General features: G+C 40.0%; 1 protein-coding gene across 5 annotated transcripts in view; it reads left to right on the plus strand.

Annotated features, from left to right (window-relative positions):
• The window catches only part of PALM2AKAP2 (PALM2 and AKAP2 fusion), a 312,233-nt gene that overhangs the window by 263,875 nt on the left and 20,500 nt on the right, over positions 1 to 27,858 (plus strand). Inside the window, exon 1 of one of the 5 annotated variants that reach the window (XM_075208454.1) lies at positions 1,117 to 1,349. The exons of the other annotated variants lie outside the window; for them this stretch is intronic. Coding sequence (XP_075064555.1) covers positions 1,290 to 1,349 — 60 coding nt within the window. The 5' untranslated portion in view covers positions 1,117 to 1,289. Of the gene's footprint in view, positions 1 to 1,116; positions 1,350 to 27,858 lie in introns of those variants that run through there. 5 annotated transcript variants of the gene reach the window in all.

Here is a 27,858-nt window from a genome sequence, read left to right on the forward strand (position 1 = left end):
TAAAGTTCAAAAGGTTAATATACACTGAAAGCTTTGGAAACAACTTAGTGAATGACTATAACTCATTGTTGTGCTCTCAACTTCTATCACTTAAATACAAGTTAAGAATAATTGGCACATGCTTTAAAGTGTATCTGTCTCTCCCATATAAAGCCAAATTAATATTTTAAGCATAGTTTGCTTGTGTAGTTTACTATGTAGTAAAAGCTTGTATTTAATTTTTCTGCCATGAATATATTGAAGAGAAACAAGCATTTCATTGACATGTATTGCCTAAAACATGTTGTAAGTATTTAATAAGATTAATAAATGACCACTAAACATAAAGTAGCATTCCCTCAGATTTTTGTTCTTTAAATAGCAAGTACCTTTTAAGCATGCATCTGCAGTAATTTTTCTTTGTTATCCTACTACAAATCATTACCTCCTTTTCAAAAGCTCTCTGGTTGACAAATAAAAATGGCTGCCAGGCACAGACACAGTCAGTCTGCTGCACAGTTACAGGCTCACAGGTCAGCTTGATATAAACATTTTATATAAAATCAGCTTTGTAAATATTGTAAGCACTTTTATTTGGGTTTAGTTGTTCTTTCATTTGCCAGATGCAAATAATGTTGCAGTATTTAAAAATGGTAATACTTGCCAGCTTCCTTTTATAATTATTTAATAATCCCTCACACATAAGATCTACAGGTCATATAATATTATAAAATATTACATTTAATTTTATTATATAGAGGATTAGTTAATCAGTGAGAAAACAATAAATGCGTAAATGATACAGTTTCCCGGATACTATGATACCACACAAAAAATTATATTGTTTACTTATTTAATAATAAGTATCTAGCTACAGGTTTCTCTATAGAACATATGTTCTAATTTACACTTATACACTTATAATACGCATTAGGGCACTTATGTTGGTGCATGGGATAATTACTGGAACAGCAGGAATGTTACCTGCCATTATTAGAATTTCAGCCTGAAGAAGAGGCGGGCAGGTTCAATGGGTTATGGTAATTGAGCTTGATCTAAGCTCCTCCTGAGAGAAAGCTCCTTATCCTGCATTACTTTCACAGTCTTACACTCTAGCTTCAAATGCATATGGAAGTTTTGTTTCTGTAGGCTGTAAAATTACTTTTAGCCTTACTGAATTGAAAGACATCTCAAGTACAGCTTAATGTGTTGCTAGGACTCTCATTCAAGGGTATGTAACAAGCAGTTTTGAAAAGCTCTTTGATACGCGGATCCTCAGTTTCTCCCTCTCCATTTGAACACGGAGGAAGATGTTCAGGTACACAGCACCATGGCAAGTGCTTTGTCTCTCTATGGATCAAGGTGTGCGGGTAAGGAAAAAGATACTTCAGATCTGTCTTGTGTTTTTAGGTGCTGTTTCTATATAGGTAGTCGTTAAGAAAGTTATGTATTGCCTGGATGAATGCGGCACCCCTTTAAATCTTTGCTGGTGAGTGAAAGGTGATAATCCCTCTAATTGTCTTTCATCAGACTGTGTAGAGCCAGCTCATGAAGACTATTAAGCTCTTCCAACCTAAATCTGTCTTCAGTAATGTCCATCCAGTTATCTCATTTTCTGCGAGAAGATCATTGTAATGCATGTGGCCAAGGGTGACAGTGCTAGGAACCTGCGTGACATTTTTTTAAATGCATTACATCTATTTACTTAAGCCCAGGAACTCTCTGCAACATATGCAGTTTGGGAAGATATGTTCAAGATAAACTTATCTTAAATAAATCTGATCCATTGCAAGTAGTTTGCTTACGTTTATTTGTGTAGAGATGTAAAAATGTTGTGACCAGTTCGGCGTCTTTATAGTACTCTTTTTGATTTTGTGTGAGAATTTTTCCTTTGTGTTCTGTATGTTCTTTATTTTGTTTTTTGACCATTTGAAAATACTGAGAATGACCATTTTAACATATACAGTACTTTATATTCTCATTTTGTTTAGTATCTCTCTATGTACTCTAGAAGCAGGCATTAAGACAATCTGATATACATGGACACATTTTAGGTCTGGGACAGAGAGTGTGCTTTTGATGTTTAAACACTTTGTTTAAAGGACTGCTCAATTTTTAGACATTCCTGTAGCACTTTGATGTAACTTCACTAATATCCTGAAAGACATTTAGCGCTACCTGAGCTTCTGGGGCTCTGCATTCAGGGTAGGGGAGCTGTCATTGTAGGAAGACTGAACTCTTCCAGGGATTTGGTCTGCTTGGATGGCAGGTGTGGTATTAATGTGGCACCTTCTGTTGAGTAAAGTTCCACACTCATTTGAAATTCTTATCTAGTCCCTTATGTTGACAGTTATCTTCTCATCAAAGTTGGTTGTTCCATTGGGGAAACAGCCCTTTTAACTACTCTTACAATTTTCAGTATGTATGGGTTTTTATGGTGGCTTGTTATCAAAGAGGCATCACTAAAGTTGCAAGTTTTAACTGACATTTATCACTGGTTCTCATAGCTTGGGCTTTAAGTCACACTGGAATGTATATTTATTTACTTTTTATATTAACCTAGAGCATACTTGTCAACTCATCCGGAATGTCCGGGAGACTTCAGAATTCCGGGTAGGTCTCCCGGGCTCCCGGGAGATTAGGGCATCCTTCCACATCTGTCCACTTCCTAGTAAGTGAGCAGAATTAAAGCTGCAATGACGCGATTCTCAGGGAATCGCATAATTTTGGCCTCACCCCCACTGTAAAATGAGGCATTCGTTTCATTACATCACGGGGCCAAAAATGATGCAATTCGCCAAGCCCTGCGCCATCCGCCCAACCCCCCCCCATGGGAATTCCCGAAGAGAACCATCAATAAGTTGGCAAGTATGACCTAGAGTCCTGGATAATATTTTGATTACCAACATAATGTTATTACTAAACAGATTCCTAACTTTTATAAAAGAGTGTTGAGTACTATTAAGATTACTTATCTTTAATATGTCAGACTTCAGTGACAGGCAGTGTCAGAATAGGTGTATAATGTTATGGGCAGCAAGCTGGACCTATGATTAGCAATTCTGACTTACAGTGCTAGGGCCATTATTCTGTGGAGTTTGTTGTATGTTTTCCCTGTGTTTGTTGGGGTTTCCTTTGTCAGTCCAAAAAGCATACTGGTAGGCTAGTGTGTGTGTTGTGGAGGAGAGACTCCATTGGTGCAGTTATAGAGGTAAATGACTTACACATTCTCTGAAAATCAATGTGTAATCAATGTAATATGTTGGCGCTATATAAATAAAGGTTAATACATAAAAAAAAATACAAGTATGATGATATCTATTATATGGAAACCCATTATCCAGAAATTACAAAAAGAAACAGAAATAAAAAAGTTTACAATTGGCGCTCAGCGAGCGTCTAGCACTGAGAACATAAAAATGAAGTGTCTTCTCCTGTTGTCACTGTAAATATAACTGTTAAACAGTTAATAATGAGAGGAATGCCAGGGACAGTGTTGGATAAGACAGGAGTAATTATAACATGCACTATAAATTACAGGAAAAAACTGGTGTGACTTGTTTCCACTTGGATTTATGTTCTTCGGTATAAAATAAGTGTATTACTTAAGTTTGTTTTCACTCAGCAGGCAGTATGAAAGTGAAGATCCACAAAACAAGATCTTACAATATTAGAATTACAGTATTGGATAAAATAGTCTCTTATTGTACCATACTATACAAAAATAAACCCTCATTGTTGTTATAGTATTCTGATTTAAATGCTGTGTCTAAATAGAGACTGCAGTATATCCAAATCCTTTCCCACAACCCCACATACAAATTAACAAGTGTGTAATAGAAAGGAGTAACAATTGCACAATCTCTCTCTTGAATATAATACTGAAAGTAATTATATGTTAACAGAACTGCACTCAACACAAACTAACTCACCGCTTTCCCTTTGGAAAAGAAAGAAGTTGTCAAGAGCCTTGATTGTGTAGCTGACACTGAGTGAACCAGTAATAGGTTTCAGAATGTGTACCTTGGGGTTCTTGGGATTGTCCATTCTGAGTCTGATCCTTTTTAAAAAAAAATGCAATTTGTTTTATATCCAATTAGATACCTTTTCAATTGCAGCATACACTTTGTGATCCCAACAATCCGATCAAAAACTATTCAGTTTCATATTGCTAGACTTTTGTCCCATGATTAGAATAAACATGCTTCTAAGAACCTCAAATTGACCACACTACATTAAAATTTTTAGACATCTACAACTGATCATATTATAAAGTTTTTGCCCCCTACAATTTGATTAAAATCAGTAAGATTGTAAGCTTGCGGGCAGGGCCTTCTCACCTCTTTGTCTGTTTTACCCAGTTCTTTTATTAGTTTATTATGTTTGTCCCCAATTGTAAAGCGCTACGGAATCTGTTGGCGCTATATAAAAAAAATGATGATGATGATGATGATGGGTGACCTTACTGTCTTATTTTAACGTGTATAGCCAATTTAGAGTCAGAAAGATATGACGTAAACATTATTATCATGTAGTTGAATGATATGGCCTTTATTCGTTATTGGCTAGAATGTCAGTCATGGTATTCCTGGGAATTGAAAAGCTGTATGATGTTAAGGGGGGAATTCAATTAGCTGTCATGTTCTTCAGAACATCATTTTTACAGTCACTACGGTAAAATATTTGCTTATTTTTAGGTGCGAGGAAAAAACAGCAGAGATTTCTATAAAGATCTTACATCTATATCGCAGCTAAATGAGTCTGCCCCTAAGTATGTAATAATGCCAACAATCTCTGTAAGAAACAGTGAGCAAGCACGTCTTGAGGATTTTAATAAAACATTTCAAGCCATGGAAGGGTTTTCACTGTAGAAACTGCTTGATGGAGAAATACAGATTATCTCAGAGATAGTTTTATTGTAACTGGAAATGATGGTTCTTAAATTTTAGGAAAACTCTCAAATAAAGTGGAAGGAGACCAGTTATCACAGACGGGAAGGTAGTGCAGACCATTTGCTCAGGATAAATGAAAACTGGGTATATTTGAAAAAAATTAAAACCAGTCAGTGAGATTTTATGTAAGAATAAGAAACATGGAAACATTGACTGAAATGTTAGGTAAAGTACAGCTAGGAAACAGGGCTTCAAATAATATGATTAAATGGACTGCTCTTAATAGGGCAAGAGAACAGGAGAATAAAACCAGTCAGTGTGGATATAATAAATGGTAGTGTTGAATGAGAATAGAAAATATGAATCGAATGGGAAAAGACTCAATCACCAGTCAGGAAATTGGTTGCCAGCTGGACAGCACTTTGAATGGAATCCTAGTGCTATCCAGCTAACAAAAGGAAGAGTGTACATGTTCATGAACCTGTCGTACAAACTAGGGGGCAGTGAGTGGTACTACATGGGGAAATAACATAATGACAATGGGCAATGCAATATAATCGAAAACTAACATAGGTGATCAAATGCAAGATTAGGATGAAGGTAGGTTGAAAAAAATATCAACTAATATGAAAGGAGAACAAACATGAGTGATGGTGAAATTGAATGATTCGAAAGCAGGGGACAATGTGGTACAGGATAGATACAGGGGACCCAAGTCACAGGGACAAGGAAATTCTACATAGTGACAGTCCTGCTGACGTTGGAGTGGATGGCTATAAATCATTTATCAGCAGAAGATACCCCCTTGTTGTAATCACCCCATGTGGTCAAAAGGATCCTGAGTACAATAGAAATGCTACATTATTGGTAATAGTAGTAATCATTATCAATATGTAGGCACTATAGAGAGAGAACAATTTCTAATTCACATCTGTCCTTACCCCAGTGGAGCTTACATCCTATATTGCCTGCCACATAAACACACTACTATGGTTTTGGTCTGTTGGAGGATACCGCATCACCTGGAAGAAACTCTTGAAAATACGGGGAGAACATAAAAACTCTCCCTGCAGATGCCCATGCCCACAACTCATGAGCTTGAGCCAAGGGTTAGAATGGAATAGTAGGCGGTATTTGACTCCCCAGTCCCTGTCACTGTTGTAAGCACACCTCACATATGACAAGTTGTACAAACTCCACAGAAGTATAAGTTTGTTAATTATCTATCTAATATTGCTGTGCTCTTGCATTGGTCAGTGCTGCCAGCCATCTACTACAACACAACACATCTGTATAATTCTACAGAGGTCTGTTGCATGTTGCATTGAGTAATGCCTGAGAAAATAGAATTCTAGAATTAAGAACATTTCAGTAATAGTGGTTGTACACACATCAAGTCCTATACATTTTAGACAAATGTCTTTTTATTCATTGGAATATCTTGAATGACTTGGTCATTCATGCGATAAGGACAAGCTTTATATTTAAATAGCATTTAAGCAAGATGTAAAATAATCAACTGGCATCTTCTTCAAGTGTCACCTATTCAGCTGCTAATTCCTAGTAAAAAGTTTTAAAAAGAAAATAGTAATTGGATTTATGCCTTTTATAAACCACACCTAATTACTACTGTATGTAGCCACAGTATGTGTGTATCTTGTAAAAGCCCTGTTCTTCATGGTCGCAAAAGTGGAACATTTGCCGAGAGAATATTTGCAGCAGTGTTCATTCCATAAATATTTTAAATACCATTTCCCACAAATAAACAAGGGTTAAGGAGGTTCCTTATATTAGAGACCAGTAAATTATGACTCTTGTATGTTTATATAAGTGATTTAGTATATTTAGTTTTCGGTATACTAATATTGCCCCTACTCCCAAGACACAGGCCATATGTGAGTAGAAACGCTCAAGTCTCATGCACCAATAAATTAATCCTAATTTACTCAATGCGGCCAACTACCCACAATGCTGAGTGTTTCCAATTTAGATCAACTGTTCAAGCATTGTCGTGCAGAGAGACACTTTAGTAATGAGATGAGTTTCAGGCAGATTGTACAAAGCTACATTAAGCATGTACTACTTGAATCCCTGCCACTTTTGTAATTCAACAAGCCAATTGAACAATTAATTAGTTTAAAATCAATATGCCATGTTTACATTTAAAGGGGTGTATCACTTGAAAGCTGCATACCACCTAAGTAAAGATCTCCCCGAGACACAGCCACAGGGATGCTTTTTGCAGTTGTTTTTCCCAGGATCTCCTGGGGCTCCTCTATTCCTCTTACAGCCCCGACCAAAAACTAGGGGGCTTGGGGGAGTGTGAGCAGGAGGCCGAATTGCAAGCCATGTGTTATAGCTTGAGATTGGTCCTTCTGCTCACAACACCTCTCCGCCACCATTTAAAGTTGTTGAAATAAATTGATTTCCCCAAGCCAAAAAACTGCTTTAGGTGGTAGTGCAGCTTAAATTTAAAAATGTTCTTGTTAATGCAAATATAATCTTATTTTAATTGACTATTTTAATGACTGCCAAACTAAAATCAATACAGATTTGTATATCAAGACATTCAACCTATTTTATTGGTTACTCTATTCAACATTGGTTCAGATCCTACAAGTGATGTTTATACATGAAGTGTCTCGTGCACCATACTGTATCTATGTTAAAACATTTAGGGCCCTATTTATTACATGGCAAAAAGCCCCATCTCCTGCCCTATACATCAAAGGGTCACCACTAGCAATAGCAATACTATTAGTGATGGTGGAACCCCGCTGGCGGTAAGAGTTGCTAGGTATTGGCAGCAAAGCTTCCCCATGCTTTGCCTATTTGAAAAGGATTGCAGGATTGTGCCACCGCAATCTTCCTTCTGTTATCACCATCTCGGGATGTCAATAGCAGAAGAAAACCATCATCATCAATTTATTTATATAGCGCCACTAATTCCGCAGCGCTGTACAGAGAACTCATTCACATCAATCCCTTCCCCATTGGAGCTTACAATCTAAATCCCCAAACATACACACACAGACAGACACACACACAGACAGAGAGACTAAGGGCAATTTAATAGCAGCCAATTAACCTAACAGTATGTTTTTTTGGAGTGTGGGAGGAAACCGGAGCACCCGGAGGAAACCCATGCAAACACGGGGAGAACATACAAACTCCTCACAGATAAGGCCTTGGTCGGGAATTAAACTCATGACCCCAGTGCTGTGAGGCAGAAGTGCTAACCGCTGAGCCACCATGCTGCCCACCATTATTTGTTACTTAAATAATGCATTTTTCACGTGGAGACACTTTCAAATAATTTCTCTTTTTTTTGTTATATTATAAATCTAGGTCACGAATGTGCAGAGATCCTGTTAGAATGGCCTGGCACAGCAGTAACTTAAGCCTTACTGCTAGAGGCCAGTATCGTCAAGGCACCAGAGGTTTGCTCAGCTGCCTTGGTGAGGCCAGTATCGTCAAGGCACCAGAGGTTTGCTCAGCTGCCTTGGTGAGATTTTAATGGTAAATTACAACTGATTTTCCTATTGCTGAAATAAGAGGTGATGGAAAATCAGCCTTAGCAATCAATGCATTTTAATAAAAAGAGCCCAAACATTGAGAATTCCCCCTTTAGTTAGTGTGGGAGCAGTTGGCAGTTGTAAGTGAAACACTTAGTTGTACTGCAGGAACATTCCTCCCTCTGCATGCAGCATGAGTATATGTGTTTATATTCAGCGCTGCGGCTTGTAACTCATTGATTGGCGTGGATACAGAGACAGCTCTGTTCCCAGATATGGAGAGGAAGAAATGAAAACAAGCCAGGAACCTCTGTCTTGAAGACAGATTGAATTCCTCTGTTACAAGACATTAACCTGGTTCGTCACTACTCACAGTCTCTGCTGGTCAGAAGTCTGATGCACAATTAGAAGACAGCAATATCCATATATATTTAGTCATGTGTAATGCTTCATATACAAAGCATCTCTTAATATGTAAACATTTTTACAGTGTGTTAACACTATAAAACAAGTCCTTAATGATGCCAAAATAATGATAAATTGAATAACTAGATTGAGTAGCCAATCCTATTTAGAATTGGTATAGACTTTTAAAACTCATGCATTAGAATTAATGACAGACCTGTTATAAATCATAATGATACCCTGTTTTTTGTGTTGTATTTTTAACAATGTGTTAAAATTAATATATTAAATATTATTGGGTCTAGATATGAAGACTTTCTATTGCTAAAACGATAATGTATGTTATTAAAAGATTGCAGAGGCAGCGGAGCATGCTCAGCTACCTGGCGATACTGTCTGGTAGTGGTAAGAGGGCTCTTCCTGCTCATAAGACCAGCGCAAGGTCCCTTGGCACATGCGTGATGTGGTTTGTTTGCTCGCGCACTAGAACTGGAACCAGAGCTATTGCCATCCTGCGATGTACTTGTACTACCACTGTCCACCATAGCTATTACTAGGTGGGGGCTTTGATAAATAGTAAAAATCCCTAAATGTAGCAAAAACTCCTGTTTTTGCAGGATCTAGCGCTTTTTTCCTAATCATAGATAGAACCGGATGTTTCACCCCAAAAAAAATTTAAACCGGGTGTTTTGAATAGGTGCGACATCCCTTACATTGTTCGCGTTCCGCTATTGCTTTGCCATACTTAATATTCCACAATGATATTTCATTTTATGTGGAACTGCTCTGTGGTTGGGGTAAAACCAGTGTAAGCCCAGATGGAAGATAGCATAATGCTAGGGCATATTCCACACCAAATTCCATTGAAGAAATCTGGAATTCTGATGTGAAGTTTTTTTTCTCATTACTACCACAATGCATTCCAGCTTAGGTTTACTAACAATAGGTTAATAGTCATATGTCTTTCTTTCCTAATGCTTCTAGGCTTAGGACAGTAGCGGACACATTAGCACTCAGCCATTCAAGCCCACAATAATTGCATTTGTGTGCACATTTCCTGATGGCCTGGATTTCTGTTAAAGAAAATTTGATTTAGGGTATTAAAAGCCTGTTCTAGAGAACTCCTATTGGTATTCATGCACTTTTGGATATATTTGTTTTTGTCCTTGTTTGTTGTTATTGTTTTTTATTTTGCTTGCTTGGAAAAATATAACCTCAGGGGTCAGACTTTAGAATAGATTTTGTATCTTGTGCCAAAAGCCATTATGTATTAGGTTAATTTTAGTTTTTCCTCAGTTAAAATGAAAGTACATTAACCTCAAAAATGAAGCATCTTTAACTCACAGAGCAATGCTTTATGGTCATGGGGGGAATAAATAGTTGGCTAAGCTTTACCACGAAATGTACTGACATCCATCAGATAAAAATATTTGGAGCTAAAAATATATAGTAAACAGACAGCAAAAATAGAAGTTGGTTATCATATTGTGTCATACTCGCACATAATATTCTATCATCATACATTTATTAGAATGCATGTACAATTGAAAAAACTGACAAAAAAGACAATAAAAACTTGTGTCAATAAGAAAAGAATAACGTTGTGATTGGATGTTGACTAATGACAACAAATAGCTGCTTTATAGATCAGGTAGGTAAGTATTTGCTTTACCACATATCGGTATAATAAAAAAACAGTCACCATTTCATAAATATGGATCTATTTCTTTATTTTCCTACAGCAGGAAGCAGGAGGAATAAAGCATATATCCTATAGTTCCCCTTAGCGGTTATGCTGCATCATTATTAAGAGGTGACCCAGTTTATACATGTTTGGTAATATTCCTTTCTAAACATTTAGGTGTAGCAATGTAATCAATGTAACGTGTGTGTGTGTGTGTATATATATATATATATATATATATATATATATATATATATATATATATATACTGCCTCTTCAGAAAATGATTAGTTGTTATAATCTCAGTTGCACTTGTGCCATTAAAGTTTGATTAAGGAATGTGATAGACTCCCTATCAGTGAGATCTCCCATTAAGGGGTCTGGTTTTCAACATAATTGTTGTTCGAATCATGTGTTTTTGCTGCTTGGGTCAGATACAATTTGTATAAGGAGATGTAAATATGTTTCTTGTCAGTAAAGTGTAAATAAATGTTAATTGTTTTTTGTTGCTTGTAATGATATGTATCTGTTTTTGCCAAAAATTATTAGCCTAAAGGGGTCTGATTACATTCCCTGTCACACATGTCTCACACAGAAAGAAGTGCATATATCTTATGTGTTCCTTATATATAAAGAGCTATAAGGATATTGACATGTGGTACTGCAAACACTTACCCAATTGATCTATAAAGGGACTATGTGTGGTCATTGGTAATTAGACAACACCAGATCACTAAATCAACTGTAGTCACTTTTCTTTTGTAGTAGCACCACCATATGAATCTAACCCATACTTGCCAACTCTACCGGAATGTCAGGAAGACTCCCGGATTCTGGGTAGGTCTCCCAGACTTCCGGGAGTGTATGGCAGCCTCCCGCATATGCCCACTTCCTAGTGAAGTGGGCAGAATTAGATAAAAAATGCCACGTTTCATGGAATTGCACTATTTGGCCCAGTCCCCCGCTGTAAAATGATGGCGCCGCGTCATTACATCATGTGTGGGGGCCAAAATAGTGTGGTCTGCATAGCCCCACCCCCAAAACGCCCACCTCCCCACGCAGCTCCCGGACGCCGACGTTTGAAAGTCGGCAAGTGTGATCTAACCATATACCTGAGGATCTGTCTGTATCCAGACTGGGTTGTTTCTTTGGAGTGGAGCAGAACTGGTGACTCTGTGCAAAGAGGTGTGTAGCTTGCTTAGGTTCCTTTGCATAGAAGAGAAAGGACTGTTACAGATGGTGGTTGCTGTGAGTTTAGGAGACTAGAGAATATGAGTGGCACTGGAGACTGGCAAGTAGTGAAGAATAGCAAGTCAATGGTCAGATTTACCAGAAAAGGGACCAGACTGCTGGACCGGACTGCACTGTCTGAGCAGGAATAACTGAGAAGACTGCAGACTGGCAGCAAGTTAGGGCTCCAGGAAGTCCTTTTATACTAACTTATCACCTGATTGGAGGCTGCGGTCAGCTGAGCTGAAGCAGCACTCTGACTGGCTGAGAGGGATCAAGTGACTGAATCCAAGATGGCGGCACCCAGGAACTGGTTTTGGAGTGAATCCTGGACTGGAGAATGCTATCCTTTGATTAGAAACTGTAGTCAGCTGAGCTCAAGCAGTACCCTGACTTGCTGAGGGAGAGCAAATTCTATTTCTGGCTGATAACAGGTGTGGTTAATCCTGGCCTAATGAGCCAATACTGCCAATGGTCTGCACGCCAAGCAATAGGATTTAAAGCATACTTGCAAACACTTATAACCTTCCCTCTTTGAGATCCTGGAGGGAAGGTCATGTGAAAGGGGTTTGAGGGTATGTGGTGACGCCATTGTGTCACTGTGGCCCTGCCACCTGTTATGAAGTGGCAAAAATCGTGGTATTGCATAGTGGGGGAGGCTTCATGATGTGAATTTGCATCACTAAGCCCCGCCTCCACCGCAGTCTGGGAAGACTCCCCGAAATTTGGGAGCCTCCTGGAAATTTCAGGAGAGAAGGCGAGTATGATTTAAATACATACGTGGATAGCCAAATTTAACAAGGTCATGACGTTCAACATTTGATGTGAGTGGCAGGAAAAACTAAGTGTCACTGGATCCCATTAGTGCAATCACAAGATGACTGTAAACACAGGCCGATGGCTGTAATTTCCCAATATGCCTTATACGCTGATCAACTTTTTATTGGCTATTTTTGGGCACTGAGCTTGTTTTGTGGCCACAGACCAATGCAAAGATCATTTGTAAGAGCATTTATAAGATGTTTTGAGAGACCATTGGTGAGATATTCAACCACTTTCTCAAAATGCCCCAGACATTCAGTAAGAGCAAAGTTGTGTTGTTTTTTTTGTGCATCACATACTGTATAAACCAGTGGTTCCCAAACTTTTGCAGTTCGCGGCACCCTTAGAGTCTCCAAATTTTTTCAAGGCACCCCTCCAAAATAATTATTGAGCAGTCCTGTTTTAGGTCAGGACAGAAATACTTATTTAGTTGTATGCAAAAATGCCCCCTCTGCATCCAGACACACTGCCCCCTCTGCATCCAGACACACTGCCCTCTCTCACACTGCCCCCTATGCCCTCTGTCACGCTGTCCCCCTCCTCTGCCCTCTCTCACGATGCCCCCCTCCTCTGCCCTTTCTCACGATGTCCCCCCTCCTCTGCCCTCTCTCACGATGTCCCCCTCCTCTGCCCTCTCTCACTCTGTCCCCCCTCCTCTGCCCTTTCTCACGATGTCCCCCCTCCTCTGCCCTCTCTCACGATGTCCACCCTCCTCTGCCCTCACTCATGATGTCCCCCCTCCTTTGCCCTCTCTCACGCTGTCCCCCTCCTCTGCCCTCTCTCACTCTGTCCCCTCCTACGCTGTGTCCCCATCCACTGCCCCTCTCACGCTGTGTCCCCCTCCACTGCCCCTCTCACGCTGTGTCCCCCTCCACTGTCCCTCTCACGCTGTGCCCCTCCTCTGCCCCACTGTGCCCCTCCTCTGCCTCGCTGAGCCACTCCTCTGCCCCGCTGTCACACTCCTCTGCCCCGCTGTGCCCCTCCTCTGCCTCGCTGAGCCCCTCCTCTGCCCAGCTGTCGCACTCCTATGCCCGCTGTTACACTCCTCTGCTCGCTGTTACACTCCTCTGCCCTGTTGTGCCCCGCTGTCACCCTCCTCTGTCCCCTGTTACACTCCTCTGTCCCCTGTTACACTCCTCTGTCCTGTTGTGCCCCACTGTCACCCTCTTCTGTCCCCTGTTACACTCCTCTGTCCTGTTGTGCCCCGCTGTCACCCTCCTCTGCCCCTGTTACACTCCTCTGTCCTGTTGTGCCCCGCTGTCACCCTCTTCTGTCCCCTGTTACACTCCTCTGTCCTGTTGTGCCCCGCTATCACCCTCCTCTGTCCTGTTGTGCCCCGCTGTCACCCTCCTCTGTCCTCTTGTGTCCTGCTGTCACCCTCTCTGCCTCGCTGTCACCCTCCTCTGTCCTGTTGTGCCCCGCTGTCACCCTCTCTGCCCCGCTGTCACCCTCCTCTGTCCTGTTGTGCCCTGCTGTCACCCTCCTCTGTCCTGTTGTGCCCCGCTGTCTGCCCCGCTGTCTGCCCCGCTGTCCTGCTGTGCCCCGCTGTCACCCTCCTCTGTCTTGTTGTGCCCCGCTGTCACCCTCCTCTGTCCTGTTGTGCCCCGCTGTCACCCTCCTCTGTCCTGTTGTGCCCCGCTGTCTGCCCCGCTGTCCTGCTGTGCCCCGCTGTCTGCCCCGCTGTCCTGCTGTGCCTCGCTGTCTGCCCCGCTGTCCTGCTGTGCCCCGCTGTCACGCTCCCTCTCACTCCTCTGCCGCGCGCCAGCCATAGAATAAAAAGAAAGAACACAGAAACTTACCAATCTGTCGGGCGCCGGGACCCAGCAGACTCCTCTCTCCTGCAGCAGCTTGTTACTGACGTCGATATTCAGTGACCGCTGCGGGAGAGAGGAGTCTGCTGGGTCCCGGCGCCCCACAGATTGGTAAGTTTCTGTGTTCTTTCTTTTTTTCAATGCTTGGCCCGCGGCACCCCAGTGACAGCGCCGCGGCACCCCTGGGAGCTGCGGCGCACAGTTTGGGAACCGCCGGTATAAACATTTGATACTTCTCACATTACATGTTCACACAGTGGCACACCATATGAAATTTCACTTTTAGCTTAGAACAAGTGGACATTTTGTGAAACCAGTGGCGCATGCAGGGGGGGTTTCTGAGTCTCCAGAAACCCACCCCTCCTCTGCTAACTATGTGCCAACCATAGCGGCACTGTACTATACAGCAGCCGCGGCGCTGTCAAAGAAGCGTCCGCGTCTTCTGTTTTTGTTTTTTGTTTTTTTTTTGGTTAGGGGGGGAAACCCCCCCCTGACAATCCTGCGTGCGCCCCTGGAAACCACTCCTGTATTTTAACCTCTGCAGAATAAGGTTTGTTGCAAGTGAATGTCAGTAGTCCAGTGATAGAGCTCATCTATAAACAGCGCTATAACATTTGTAGGAAATAGGCCACGCTCAAAGCTGTCATTCAACTGAAATTTACACAAAAAATGGCCGAAAACAGAAATCAATGTGGGACTTCCAATGCAATGCACAAAAACCAGTTATGATACCTTCTACATGTTAAACACATTAATCAGTGGCGATATACAAAGCATAATAGTAGCTTTTACCTGTGCTTTGCGGTAGCACATGCACAAGAAAGGCGCGTAACTACGCTGCATGGGGTATGGCCACGTGCTCTCAGGGGCTGGGTTGCCCCAACAGCTCTTTGTCTCTATCCCTTCAATGCCACATGCATCTGCCGCTGGTACGCATTGCACCGAAAAGACACCTGCCAGATAGGCATATCTCCCAATTGTCCTTGAATTGGGACAAAAATCATGATCCGCAGGACAACAGACAGTCTCCTCAAATATGGACAGATGGGATGTATGCTGTAATCTTCCATCATATACCACAATAATATGACTTAATATATGTGTGCATACAATCTATAGCAGGCAGTTACATGTTACGTAGATTGATGATCATTCCCTAGTGGACGTGGTGAGTTCTCCCAGTAATATTAATATAGTTACAGTTTTGCAGTAAGAATATTTACCCATTGACTGTATTCAGACTATGATTATGATGACACACAAACAACATGGATTGTATTCTAGACAAGCTTACAATCCATTTGATCTGTGTGCCTTTTACTACGACTTGCAGGCAGAGTTCTGTATCTGTCTTCGAGGATCAAATATGTGGGGTCCCAGGACATAGGCAGAGTCACAAACAAAAGCTTATGATATTGCCTTATATATGCCCTTTATGCAATATAGTATGTAACGTGTAAACGTTGAATACATAAACAAAACAAAATGTAACTAACTATAGCTAAAATGATTAAAACCATGTGCAACTTAGAGATCTTTTATCATGTGTCTAGTTAGGATTAATATATAAAATATAATATAAATTAAAAAGTCAAGAAGAACAATTTAACTAGATATACCCAAATTATTTTTTTATTTGCTTTTTTGCTAGCAATAATAAAAATATCTGAAATACTGTTCTGGAGTTCTGAGACAACAGTGCATTATTTTTACACACATTCTCTTTCATTATACCAGTTCAATAAGGATACTTAACTGCAAGGGTAGAAGGATCTTTAGTCACTGTGGGGACAGTCAAGTATAATTGACTGTCACTTAAAACACAGCTTGTCTAGCCTAGGGTGCCTGTGTGTTAGGTAATAATAATAAGGCATCTAGCACAGATGTCTGTGTAAGATGTCCTTGAGATTAAGCAGCGATTTATAAATAGCAGAGTGAATTCATTGATCCTAAATTGTCCTGACAGACAGAAGCAAGGTATAGCACACTGCACCTGGATCTGTAGATGTTCTACTTAATAACCCTGTTTGAGGCCCACTTTACATCATGTGACATTCGCCTAAGAATATATCACTCCTAATACAGAATACTGTGCTTACAGAAAATTATAAATACTCTTTATGAACCTTTTCTCATCAAGTTTTCTGACACCTTTACATGTAATGCATGAAAAATAAAGGGATGTTACTATAATACCATTCCCAATTTCCTGCTTTTGTGTTCTGTGTAGGTGTGTTTGTAAGAAGTAGTATTTTTTGCTAGTGCAAGAGTATTGGCAATTGTCTTAAATGTTAAAGACCTCATTTCTTCCAGTGCAGTGACTGGGGGCTTGGGCCTTTGGATCCTTGATGAAAGGGAAAGTGTGCCATTCTGCCACATCCCCCAGCGGAGCCATAAGGCCCCTTAATGAGATAAGGGTCCTAAGACCTCCCCTTCGCCCGAAGCTATGGGGGTTCCTTTGACATCCACGAACCTTGGAGCCATATAGCCCTTAGGGGGCAAGGGTCTTCCGTCCCACCTCCGCCACAAGGTTCTCTGGAATAGGGGAGAACTACACTTGGGGGTATATTTAATAAACTGTGGGTTTGAAAAAGTGGAGATGTTGCCTATAGCAACCAATTAGATTCTAGTTATCATTTATTTAGTACATTCTGCAAACTGACAGCTAGAATCTGGTTGGTTGCTATAGGCAACATCTCCACTTTTTCAAACCCACAGTTTTGTAAATATACCCCTTGATCTTAGCCAAAAGGCAGAGAAGTGACCCCAATTATCACATCAATATATTAAAAAGATTATCTCCCAATTTGTTCAAAGGACAACTTCCATGTTATCTACAGCTTGTTCTCACCCACCATATTGTCAAGACTTATAGCATCGAAGGATCCTTAAATTGTTCTGTGCCATAATCAAACATTAAAATAAATGCATTACTGTCTACACCACACTACAACCTTTGGTGTGACTGGAGCATTATGGAGCAAGAAAGGCTGCTCTGTGCAGTCATATACCCCTGGGCTCCATTATTAGTCTAGGAGCTGCGACTTAAAACTGGGGCTGTGTGATATTTTGGAGGATGTTGTGAGCAGGAAGACCAATGAGAAGCAGCAAACACAGACATTGCCGTTTCTCAATGGTCCTCCCGCTCAAACCCCTATCCTGCAGCCATTTTAAAATGGAGAACAAAAATGTTCCCAACTTTAGGTTCTAGTGTAGTTTTAAATGTGTTTGCCGAAAGGGTGTTTTAACCACTTTTTATGTCCAGCAGTACACATTAGTGATCGGCTTTTATTATAATGAGAATAATTTTTAAGGGTATTAAAGTGAATTTTATATTGTCTGTTTTGCTTCATAAGGCTATCTTTTGTTAACATTAGAGAATAAACAGTATGAGAGACATGCTGTCTTTGGTTCTGACACCCCTTGTTAGATTGCAGTTATTACAGTTCTTGCTGTCGATCTATTGATCCTTTTCCCTGCGGTCACCAGCAGATGCAGACCTCATTTTCTGTGGTACACATGTCATACTTGTCCCTGCACACTGTTTATATGGTCCACAATACAGATCAATAGATCCCTTGCCGCCAGTATTTTACCTCTCTACCTTAGAATGCAAAGTGAGTTCTTTGTGAAAAGGCTTTTGTCTGGATGAGCCCTGTGTCTACGCTGCTAGTGTCAAAGCAGGGATTTGGCTCCAGGGGTGGACAAAATAAAGTAAAGTCAGGGGTCAGTTTTGCAAATCCTAGCAGCCAGAAGTGTCTTTTAAGGAGGCATGGATTAAATGTGCACGACTCAAAGTCAGACGCCGGCAGTCATTTTTTGGGAGCATTGGCTATGTGAGTCCTGACCAGACCTTGTCCAGACTTGGTTTCATATTACTTTCATTTACAATATTTATTCGGATTTTTTTCTTGCCAGGTGATCTTGGCCAACTGTCCATATTCACAGTGAAAAGCATGTAATGGGAGGTATTGATTAGAGTGGCATGAGAACGCCGTTTGCCCATTAAATCATTTACGGTGAATTATTTAAAAAAAAACAAAAAACCTCTGCATGCAGCATATTGTTGGATTACCCAAAAGCATGTGATACAAATTATGAAATAATTTAATTTATTATGCAAAATGACAGTTTGTTCCTAGAATGCAAAACCTGTTGCATTTTTTATCCATACTTGCCTACTTTCGGCAAGTGTAGTCCGTGAGAAAGGCGTGACTAGAGGGCGGGAGGTGACGGGGTGCGGCCAAACGCGTCATTTAAGCCCCTTGACGGAAATGCCATTTTATTGCGGGGGGGGGGCGGGGCCAAAATGACACGATTCACCACGAACCGCGTCAATTAGGCTAGGCTGTTGCGGGATGTGGGAGACTTGCCTGCTTTCTCGGGAGTCCGTGAGACCGACCCGAATTTCGTGAGTCTCCCGAACATTCCCGGGAGAGTCGGCAAGTATGTTTTTATCATACCTCAGAAGAGTCCCGATTTCAGCAGGACAGTCCTGACTGACAGACCTTGAAAGGGACTGGGATTATGGGGCAGTGGGCAGGAAGTCATCAGAAAGTAGGTGTGGTTGCCTGGTGTGTGGGCATGTTTCTGCAGGATTTGTGTGACTTGGGCTTGTTTTGAGTGTATGGGGAGTGGACCTTATTTTGTACTGATTTTGCCAAGATAAATATTGGAAGGTACACTTTCTTAGATGTCATGAGAATGTCTTTTACACTGTAGCCCAATGTGTCAATGCTACAAGCGCTTAAAGTGTGATATAGGCTGCTGCTGACACAGAGAACATCAGTTTCGGTCTGCTGCTGTGCAGAACAGGTTGTTCTGGTCAGCAGGGTGAAATGCCACAGAAAGATAATTCTGCACAGTAATATTTTATTGATAAACGAGTTAGGAAAGTTTAATTATTGAAGCAAAGCTTGTCCCATGTCTGACACATGACTCATACAGAAGTTATTGTTTTTAAACATCATACATATATAATAATATTTTCAGCGTACTTGGCACTGTTGCAATATATATCTCTAATATGTTACTGTAATACCAGGACAAAGTTGTGAGGTATGCAAAATGCATACTTATCTACCTTTGGCAAGATGTATCCGGGAGAGGGGCGTGTCCAAGGGGCGGGGCACAGTGAATCGCGTCATTTTGGCCCCAGCGTCAAATATGCCATTTTGTCACAGGGGCGGGGCCAAAATGACACGAATCACGTCATTTTACCCCCACAATTGCGGAATGTTGGAGATTTGCCAGCTCTCCCGCGAGTCCGTGAGACCGAACCGAATTTCGGGAGTCTCCCGGTCATTCCGGTAGAGTTGGCAAGTATGGCCAAATGTCAACCTAACAGTAAGTGAAGGCTTGTGGTCTTACAAAGGTTTTTGGGTTGATCATTAGAAAGCTTTGTTAGCACCTTCAGTTGACGATAATTAACCAATAAAGGAAAGAAATAAGGGACAGAATTACTCATTTGCATATATAAACTGAATAAGTCTCCATTATTTAATGTATGCATGGGTCAGTGAAATACAAATTATATCCAGCTTGGGTCACATGCACGCTTATATGCTTAACGTGTTAACCTATTTAAAAGTGACTTTCATGTATTAAATAGCCATAAAACAAGTTTATGTCACAGAATACTAGAGGCTCTGTCTTCTTGACTGACTCGAAAATCCTTGTACTTTAATTTTATAAACAACTATTTTAAGTTCCAGAACACTGTTTAGCACAAATTCACTAGAAAAAAAACTCTGAAGTTAGATACATGATAATATTAACTTGAAAAAAGTGAAAAGGTCTTTCATGGCCAGAGATCTATGTAGCTAGGCCTGAAAATATTGCTGCTGTTGTTGCTCTTCAATGCTAATCTGCCTGCAAACCTCATGGGTTATGGGTTCGATTTCAACCAGCGATCTATCTGTGTGGAGCTTGTATGTTCTCATATGTGTGTGGGTTACTTCTGGGTGCTCCATTTCCTCCCTCACACATTTCCTCCCTCACATATGTGAGGTTAATTGGATTCGGAGTAAATTAAACCTAGGGCTAGATTTACTAAGCTGTGGGTTTGAAAAAGTGGGGATGTTGCCTATAGCAACCAATCAGATTCTAGCTTTCATTTATTTAGTACCTTATACAAAATGACACCTAGAATCTGATTGGTTGCTATAGGCAACATACCCACTTTTTTAAACCTGCAGCTTAATAAATCTAGCCCCTAGTGTGTGTGTAGATTGGAAACTACACTTGTCAGGGACAGATGTGAATTATTACATATTCTGTGCAATATGGGGGCATTATATAAAAAAATCTTCCAATAAATAATTGTGCAGGAATGTAGGAGATGTTAGCAGAGACGTAATGTGTTAGTAAGAATCATATATGATGTACTAATGGAGTCTTTCTAGTGGAGGCCACTAATACCCCATTCATACTGCACCCAAACCCCGGCTTTTTGCCAGAGCAAGCCCAGACGACCTGGGTTGAGGAGCAATATGAATGGTCCCAAATCTAATTCCGGGTCTTTTGGTGGGGTAATTCTCGGGTCTGCCCTGGGAAGCCTGCACTATGAATGGTGTGACCCAGATCTCACCAGACACAATATTACAGTTAAAAAAAAACTAAAAAAAAACATCACAAGAGGAACCAATCAGAGCTCCTCTTGTGATGTTGCCATGGAGACCCCGGGCAGACCCGTTTTCAGTATGAACGCAGTCTACCCGGGAATTTGACTCTGCCCCCCGGCAATATCCCAGGTTCATATACCCGGGATAATGCCTGGGTAGCAGTATGAAAGCGGTATTAGTGCTAAATTACATGTGTGGATTTTAGTCACTTGATTATAGCTGATTAACCACTTATCAGCGATCGCCTATTTTGTACTAGTTTCCTATCTACACATGTAATTTTTAATCACAGTGTTGAACAATGATTGCCTTCAGTTGCGCAATGGTAATTGCGTTGTGTGGACTTCAATTAATTTAATGGACTATAATGGGATGAGTGTAAAACTGCATTTATATTAAAAAAAAAACACTTTTATTTGAGGTGATTCAGTTGCTACTTAGACAGAATTAATGAGATAATAGAGAGATCAATCTCAGGTGATCACATAAAGTTGCACAGTGTTTTCAAGTGATTACTTTCATGAGATTTAATTGCAGCAACTAGAAATCTTCCTTATAGTTTAGGCTAAGATTTCCGGCTCAATGGCAGGTATCATTTGGCCAGTAAAAATAAGGGTGATTTACTAAAAGCATAAACTTTCCCCCAGTTTACAGAATCTGTGTTCCTGTTTGGCTATTGGATGCAAGGTCTGTGAGGTTTGGGTAAACCGTCTACTCCTTTAGTGATATTGTTGTTTGAGCCTGAGGACCTCACACTCAGATCATACAGGTGGGAGTTGTTTTGCCGGCTACTTGCTATTAACTCTTTCCAAGATACCAGTGTGACTGTTTTTGTATACCATTTTTTTCCCTATACCTTATGGTGAGATGTATAGAACAAACTAAGATACTTCTGTGCACAGATTTCTATAGTATGGTCATCTCCTCATTAGCACAAACCGTGAGAAGATCAGAATTAGTATTTCCTCTTGATTAGCTGAGCTAGCCACTCATCTTCTTTTTGACTATTAATTAGTTGGCATGTTTCAGTTAATACTGAGGTGACATTCTCTATATGGCAAGACTGCTATTTTTAGATATTTTGGATTCACACTTTTGTGTTATGTATTGTAAATTTTATATATGCATATGCGTTTTTCCCACAACCTATGCAATGTCATTTTCTTATTAGCAAGTATTTTGTTTTTATGTGTTTACATTTTTATGTATTTTCTGTTTTATTTTATAATATTCAGAGGGTAAGATCCAGGAGTTTTAGTGTTCTGTCTGCCATACTTCATATAGATTCCCACATTGTTTTTAATATTAACTGCGGTGCATACTGAGTTTGGTGCCCCCAATTTGTATATATACTTTGTGTATGGTCATATAGGGGAGATGGTATATTCTTTCCATTGGGGAGCGACTTTCTTTTGATGCACACTGGTTTTTATGTTTAATTTAATTTATATTACTTTTATTAACGCCTAGCAGTCTATTGTACTTGTTGTTTTTTACTCCTTGGGCTATATTTACTAAGCTGCAGGTTTGAAAAGTGGAGATGTTCGCTATAGCAATCAATCAGATTCTAGTTATCATTTTGTAGAATCTACTAAATAAATGCTTACTAGAATCTAGTTGCTATAGGCAACATAGCCACTTTTTCAAACCCGCAGTTTAGTGTAAATATACCCCCTTGAGTGAACCAGCCGTAAGGATGCTGTCTTAAAATTAATTCAGGGGCATGCTGTATGCCTGGATTTGTTGCTATGTAATAGATTCTACTCCTGTGAACACAGAAAGTGTTTTTCATATGTGTTTAGTATAATAAGTGATGATCTGACAATCCTAACTTCTGTGTAATAAATATATAAAAAGACTATACATTTTTTTATATTTTTTTGTAAATTACAAAATCATGTTTTTATACAATAGTTGCAGCAAGTCAGTCAAGCAAGCAAAACATATATCCTTCCTAGCTTCTCTATCACAATAGAACATTTTTTTTTTGCTTTACTTCCTCTCCTCCACCCCTTTGGCTCATTGATATATATTTTTTAGGCTGCCGTAGTGACTTCCACTAAAGTTCACATCTGTCTATGGAAGCTGCACAGAAATCCCCGCTGCTCTCTGACTAATACAGAAGAGAGCATAGAGCAGACAGACTGTCACTAAGCCTTAGTCAACAAACTTGTGTATGTAAAGAGGTCTGGATTTCCTTTGCATCCCCCGCCCCTCGGAGACTTTTTTTTTTTTTGGTAGTAGTTTTAGAAGGGTCTTATTGTATAAACTGATTTGCAGGCAGAGCTGCCCTCTTTTTCCTTTTTTTGTAAATCCCAGCCCCCATTCCTGTGACATCATTCCTTGCAAGAAAGCAGGGATGGAATTTTGACTTGGAAATCTAGAGAAGAGACTTTTGTGGGAAAGGAGGTTTGGGGCAGTTCAGAAACTGGATACATTATAAAAGCTGGGGTAAGCTTCACTTCACTATCATTCACCTCTCTTTGCTTACTGTCTAAAAGACGACTAGTTATGTATTGATTGTCCTACTGTCTTTAGAATGGGGTGATCTGTATTTCGGCTTGTGTTTATAGAGTAGCTAAGGATGTGTGCCTTTTATTGAGTATTACATTTGGGTACAATACCAAAGGATACACTGTACCTCGGACAAACAGCAAATGTAGGGAGCAGGTTTTTCTATGGTAAAGATTGTAGAGATCTTTTGTTTTTACAACTGTTGTAAATATTAGTGTTCCATGGTAATTTTTTGTGTTTTACCGTTTGTTTTTGTGATGATCATGTGGCAGTCCTCTTTAATGAATTCCTATATTTCAGTACACTAGCTTTGTACAAAGTGAGTGTTTGGCTTAGAAGTTATTTAATATTGATTTTCTGCTTCTGAAAGTAAAAAGTGTCAAAATATGCAACTGACCACACACACAGCCTCTGATTTATTGTAAAATGTTGATGAATTTCTAGATATAGAAAGTGAAAATGAGTCTTGTGTGGTGGAGCAGCTATATATGCTGGGCTCTGGGCAGACATCAGTGTATTGCCTAGTCACACTTACATCACTTCATTGTATGCAGCTACACAGAAGCAGCAGCTGGCTTATATCACAGGAGGACACTTAAACCGAGAATGGGCCAAGACAGTAGAGATATATATATAAAGTGCATTAAACTGATCATAATAACTGAGAAGTTTTAACCAGTTCAAGCTGTTGTTTTTGTTAACCCTAAACTGCTCGAAAGATTTTTGGAGTTTATTTTGTAGCAAGTATGTAATGAAAGTTTGTTGCAAGCTTTCCAAAGACTTGATTCCATTTAGTATGGATAGTCCTGTTTATGGGATCTAGTCCTTTGTGTTTTTCCTTCCTTTCCTATAGTATACTATATAGATATTTATGGACACTTCTCATCACATGGTCATTTTGGTGCTTGTGGAGCTCCTAAAAGGTACCTATAACATACATCTACCACGTGTAGTGTGTGTTTGTCATTATGCTTTGTTTATGGAATTCTCTGACTGTATATGCCACCAATTTGTACATTTTACCCCGCAAAGGTGGATAATATTACTGTTTGTTTATTTAAATCTGGTGTCCCTGTTCTGCACATTGTCTAACTTTCACAGCTCATTAAAAAACAATTAAAAATAATCCAGCCTGATATTCCTTCCATGCCAGAGAATGCTAACGAGTCTTTAATGACTTGATTGTACTGGTATTCATAATATGGAACATACACATTTCACAGACAAGCGTAGAATACACAATGAAATTGTGGGACACAAAGCTTACTAACTACTTTGTGTGGCCATGACATGTACACAAATATTTATGCAGAGTTCTCATTTGCAAATACACCTCTCTGTAATGCAGACTTCCAGATGAATGTCGTGTGAGTGTCAGGGGTCCCACCCTGGTAATTACAAGTACAGATTGAGCTCAGGGAAATTGTATGAGCTCTTCTGTGCCTACCCCCCAGAACTACTGTTGTGTGTTTTTAAATGTGTTCACTGGTGATGGCAGATATTGAGTGTGTATTTGGGTGGCTTGCTATTTAGTGATGACATATAGACATGATGTTGGGAGGCAAGGGTGACACATTTATTTAATTTTTCCAACCTATTAACAGTGCAACCTATGAAACAACACTCACATCTTCCTCCTCATGCTGAGCTTCTCTTTTCATAGAATGAAGTTTGCAATATTTGGTTATGTTAGTGACAAATTATCATAAAATACCACTGACTTATGTACACAACTATAAATACGGTTCAGCTATAATACATGGGAATGGGGGGTGGGTAATATTCATGTAGGAGTCAGAATGGTTTATCCATACAGAAGCCAAAGATGTACTATCTTGGAAGTCACATGGAGAATAAACTGTATGAGGGAGGTGCAAATATGAAAGGGCGCTAGTAAAAGTGGTATATGGAGACATAGAGGAAAGGTCTCTGCTGTCATTCCTAACATACAGAGGGCAAATATGTAAAGAAGCAGTGGGAAGGGACTTGATGATGCCCTGCCCACACTATTTACTGAGGTGGGTGTAGCTTAGCTTGAGGATACAGTTTGCATAATTGCAGCTCCCATATTGCAGGTAGGCAAGCAATCAGGAGAATTACCTCTCGGTTTGGAAGTATTCCCCTAATTCAGGAGCCTCCTGCACGTTCCAAGAGAGTGGGTAACTATGCACCGAGGGCAATAAATAAAAAATAGTTTTTTTATGTACTGTTTATGAGGAAAACAACATTATAATGACATCTTTATAAAAACATACTTTTGGAAAGATAAACAGTTCACCAGTAATAATAGCAACACCAATAATAAAATGGCATAATAAACCAATATATAAAAGTGTTATGTCTTACACATGACATCTGCTGAGTTTGGTTGGGATTGGTTGTTAGATCTCATGTAGGAAATTCCCTTAGGATATGAAGGGAAATGGAGTTTTCTTTATTTGTCTGCATTCCCAGAGGTATAGTGACATCTGGATATTGAATTATTTGTGCCTCATGTCATATGTCTGAATATAACCCTGGCCTTACCATACGCCTGTGAGATAGGAGCACCAAGTGAAAATATGTAGGTGTGTCCAGCAAGATAAGTTACAGCACAGTGAAATTCATATGAATCTCCATAGCAGTTATAAGGCAACTGTTATTACTGTTAGCATTATTTGTGTCCAAAGCCTATATTTAATGAATCTGGGAAGAATTTCTTTAACAAAAAATTAATATATATATATATATCTATTCCAGGCCTAGCCAACCTGTGACTCTTCAGGTTTTCTGAAACTACAAGCCCCAGCATGCCCTGCCAGCTGATAACCTAGCAACCGCTGTGAGCGTATGGTGGGACAGTTGGAGAACCACAGGTTGGCCAGGCCTGGTCTATTCAGATTGGAAAGTCTCTGGTGTCATAGCCATAGGACAGCATCTTATATTGTACAGTATCACGTGATCTTTTGTAAAAACATGTGATCCCCAACCATGCATTGAAAAAAATGCTGAGGCTCTTCCCCTTGGGCTCTGGAGTGTTGGGTGAGCAACAAGGTTTGGACCCTGGAATGATCCCGCTATAATGAACAGGCATCCATAAGACTCCTAGGGCTAGATTTACTAAGCTGCGGGTTTGAAAAAGTGGGGATGTTGCCTATGGCAACCAATCAGATTCTAGCTGTCATTTTGTAGAAGGTACTAAATAAATGAAAGCTAGAATCTGATTGGTTGCTATAGGCAACATCCCCACTTTTTCAAACCCGCAGCTTAGTAAATCTAGCCCCTAGCATTATACCAATAGGGAAAAAGACAAAAAATTAAGATACGTTTTTTAAAATAAATAAACCTTAATTGAATAAACTGTCCAAAACCCTAATTTACCAGTTTCTTAGATATTATTATTTCTGTCTTCTGTATTGGTCCATCATAATCCAAATGAGAAGAAAACCAATGAAAAATCCCCACAAAAGTGAACGACCTAACACATCAAAAACAACATAAGAGAGCTGTGGGAAAACGCTTGTGATTAGCTGGTGGTGAAGGGAGGGTCCTGGGTAATCTCTGATTTGATCATTTTGTTTCAGATGTTCATAGTGTGCGAGTGGATATTTTCTTTCACATTTTTTTTTAATTTTTTTTTTGGATTATTAGCACCAGTAATTCTGAGCAGAACAAAAATTGATTGGAATACTTGCAGCCAGATCCCACCAGCAAAACATGCAGAATTTTGTGGGCATATAAGGAAGCGTTTTAAATATTTTGCTCATCTTGACCGATTCGCAAAAATGAGATCTATAGTATTATAAACAATTAAACAGCTGAGCTGATAAATCATGTTAACACGCATAACACAAATGCTATTATTATTATTATTATTATTATTATTATTATTATCCTTTATTTGTTGGGCGCCACAAGGTTTCCGCAGCGCCGTACACAGTACAAACAGTAGTACAAAACAGGATGACAAAGTACAGAACAATAAACACAAAGTACCAATGCTTCAGGAACTCCAGGAAGACATATGGAGTAAAGACAGAGCAGAAGAACCGGTATGGAGACAGGAGGGGAGGGGGGGGGCCCTGCTCATAAGAGCTTACATTCTAAGGGAGGGTGAAACAAAAACAAGCATGAAAGGGAGCCAGTGAAGCAGGGGGAGAGAAGAGAGGGGCCAGGGGAGAGAGGGAGAACGAAAAGAGTGGATGAGGGGTTAGGTGGCTGGTTGGTAGGCTTTAAGGAACAGGTGGGTTTTAAGTGCCCGTTTGCTATCAGAAATGTTTCTCCATTACACTCTGGATAGTGAAAGGAAGTATCGTATAAGATGTGCCTCTTAAAATATCTGCTATACATCAAACTATTTTTTTTTAAATTAATATATTTTAATTACATCAGTGAAATATTTGC

The sequence above is a fragment of the Mixophyes fleayi genome, chromosome 1 (genome assembly GCF_038048845.1).
Source record: "Mixophyes fleayi isolate aMixFle1 chromosome 1, aMixFle1.hap1, whole genome shotgun sequence".
Classification (NCBI taxonomy): domain Eukaryota; kingdom Metazoa; phylum Chordata; class Amphibia; order Anura; family Limnodynastidae; genus Mixophyes; species Mixophyes fleayi.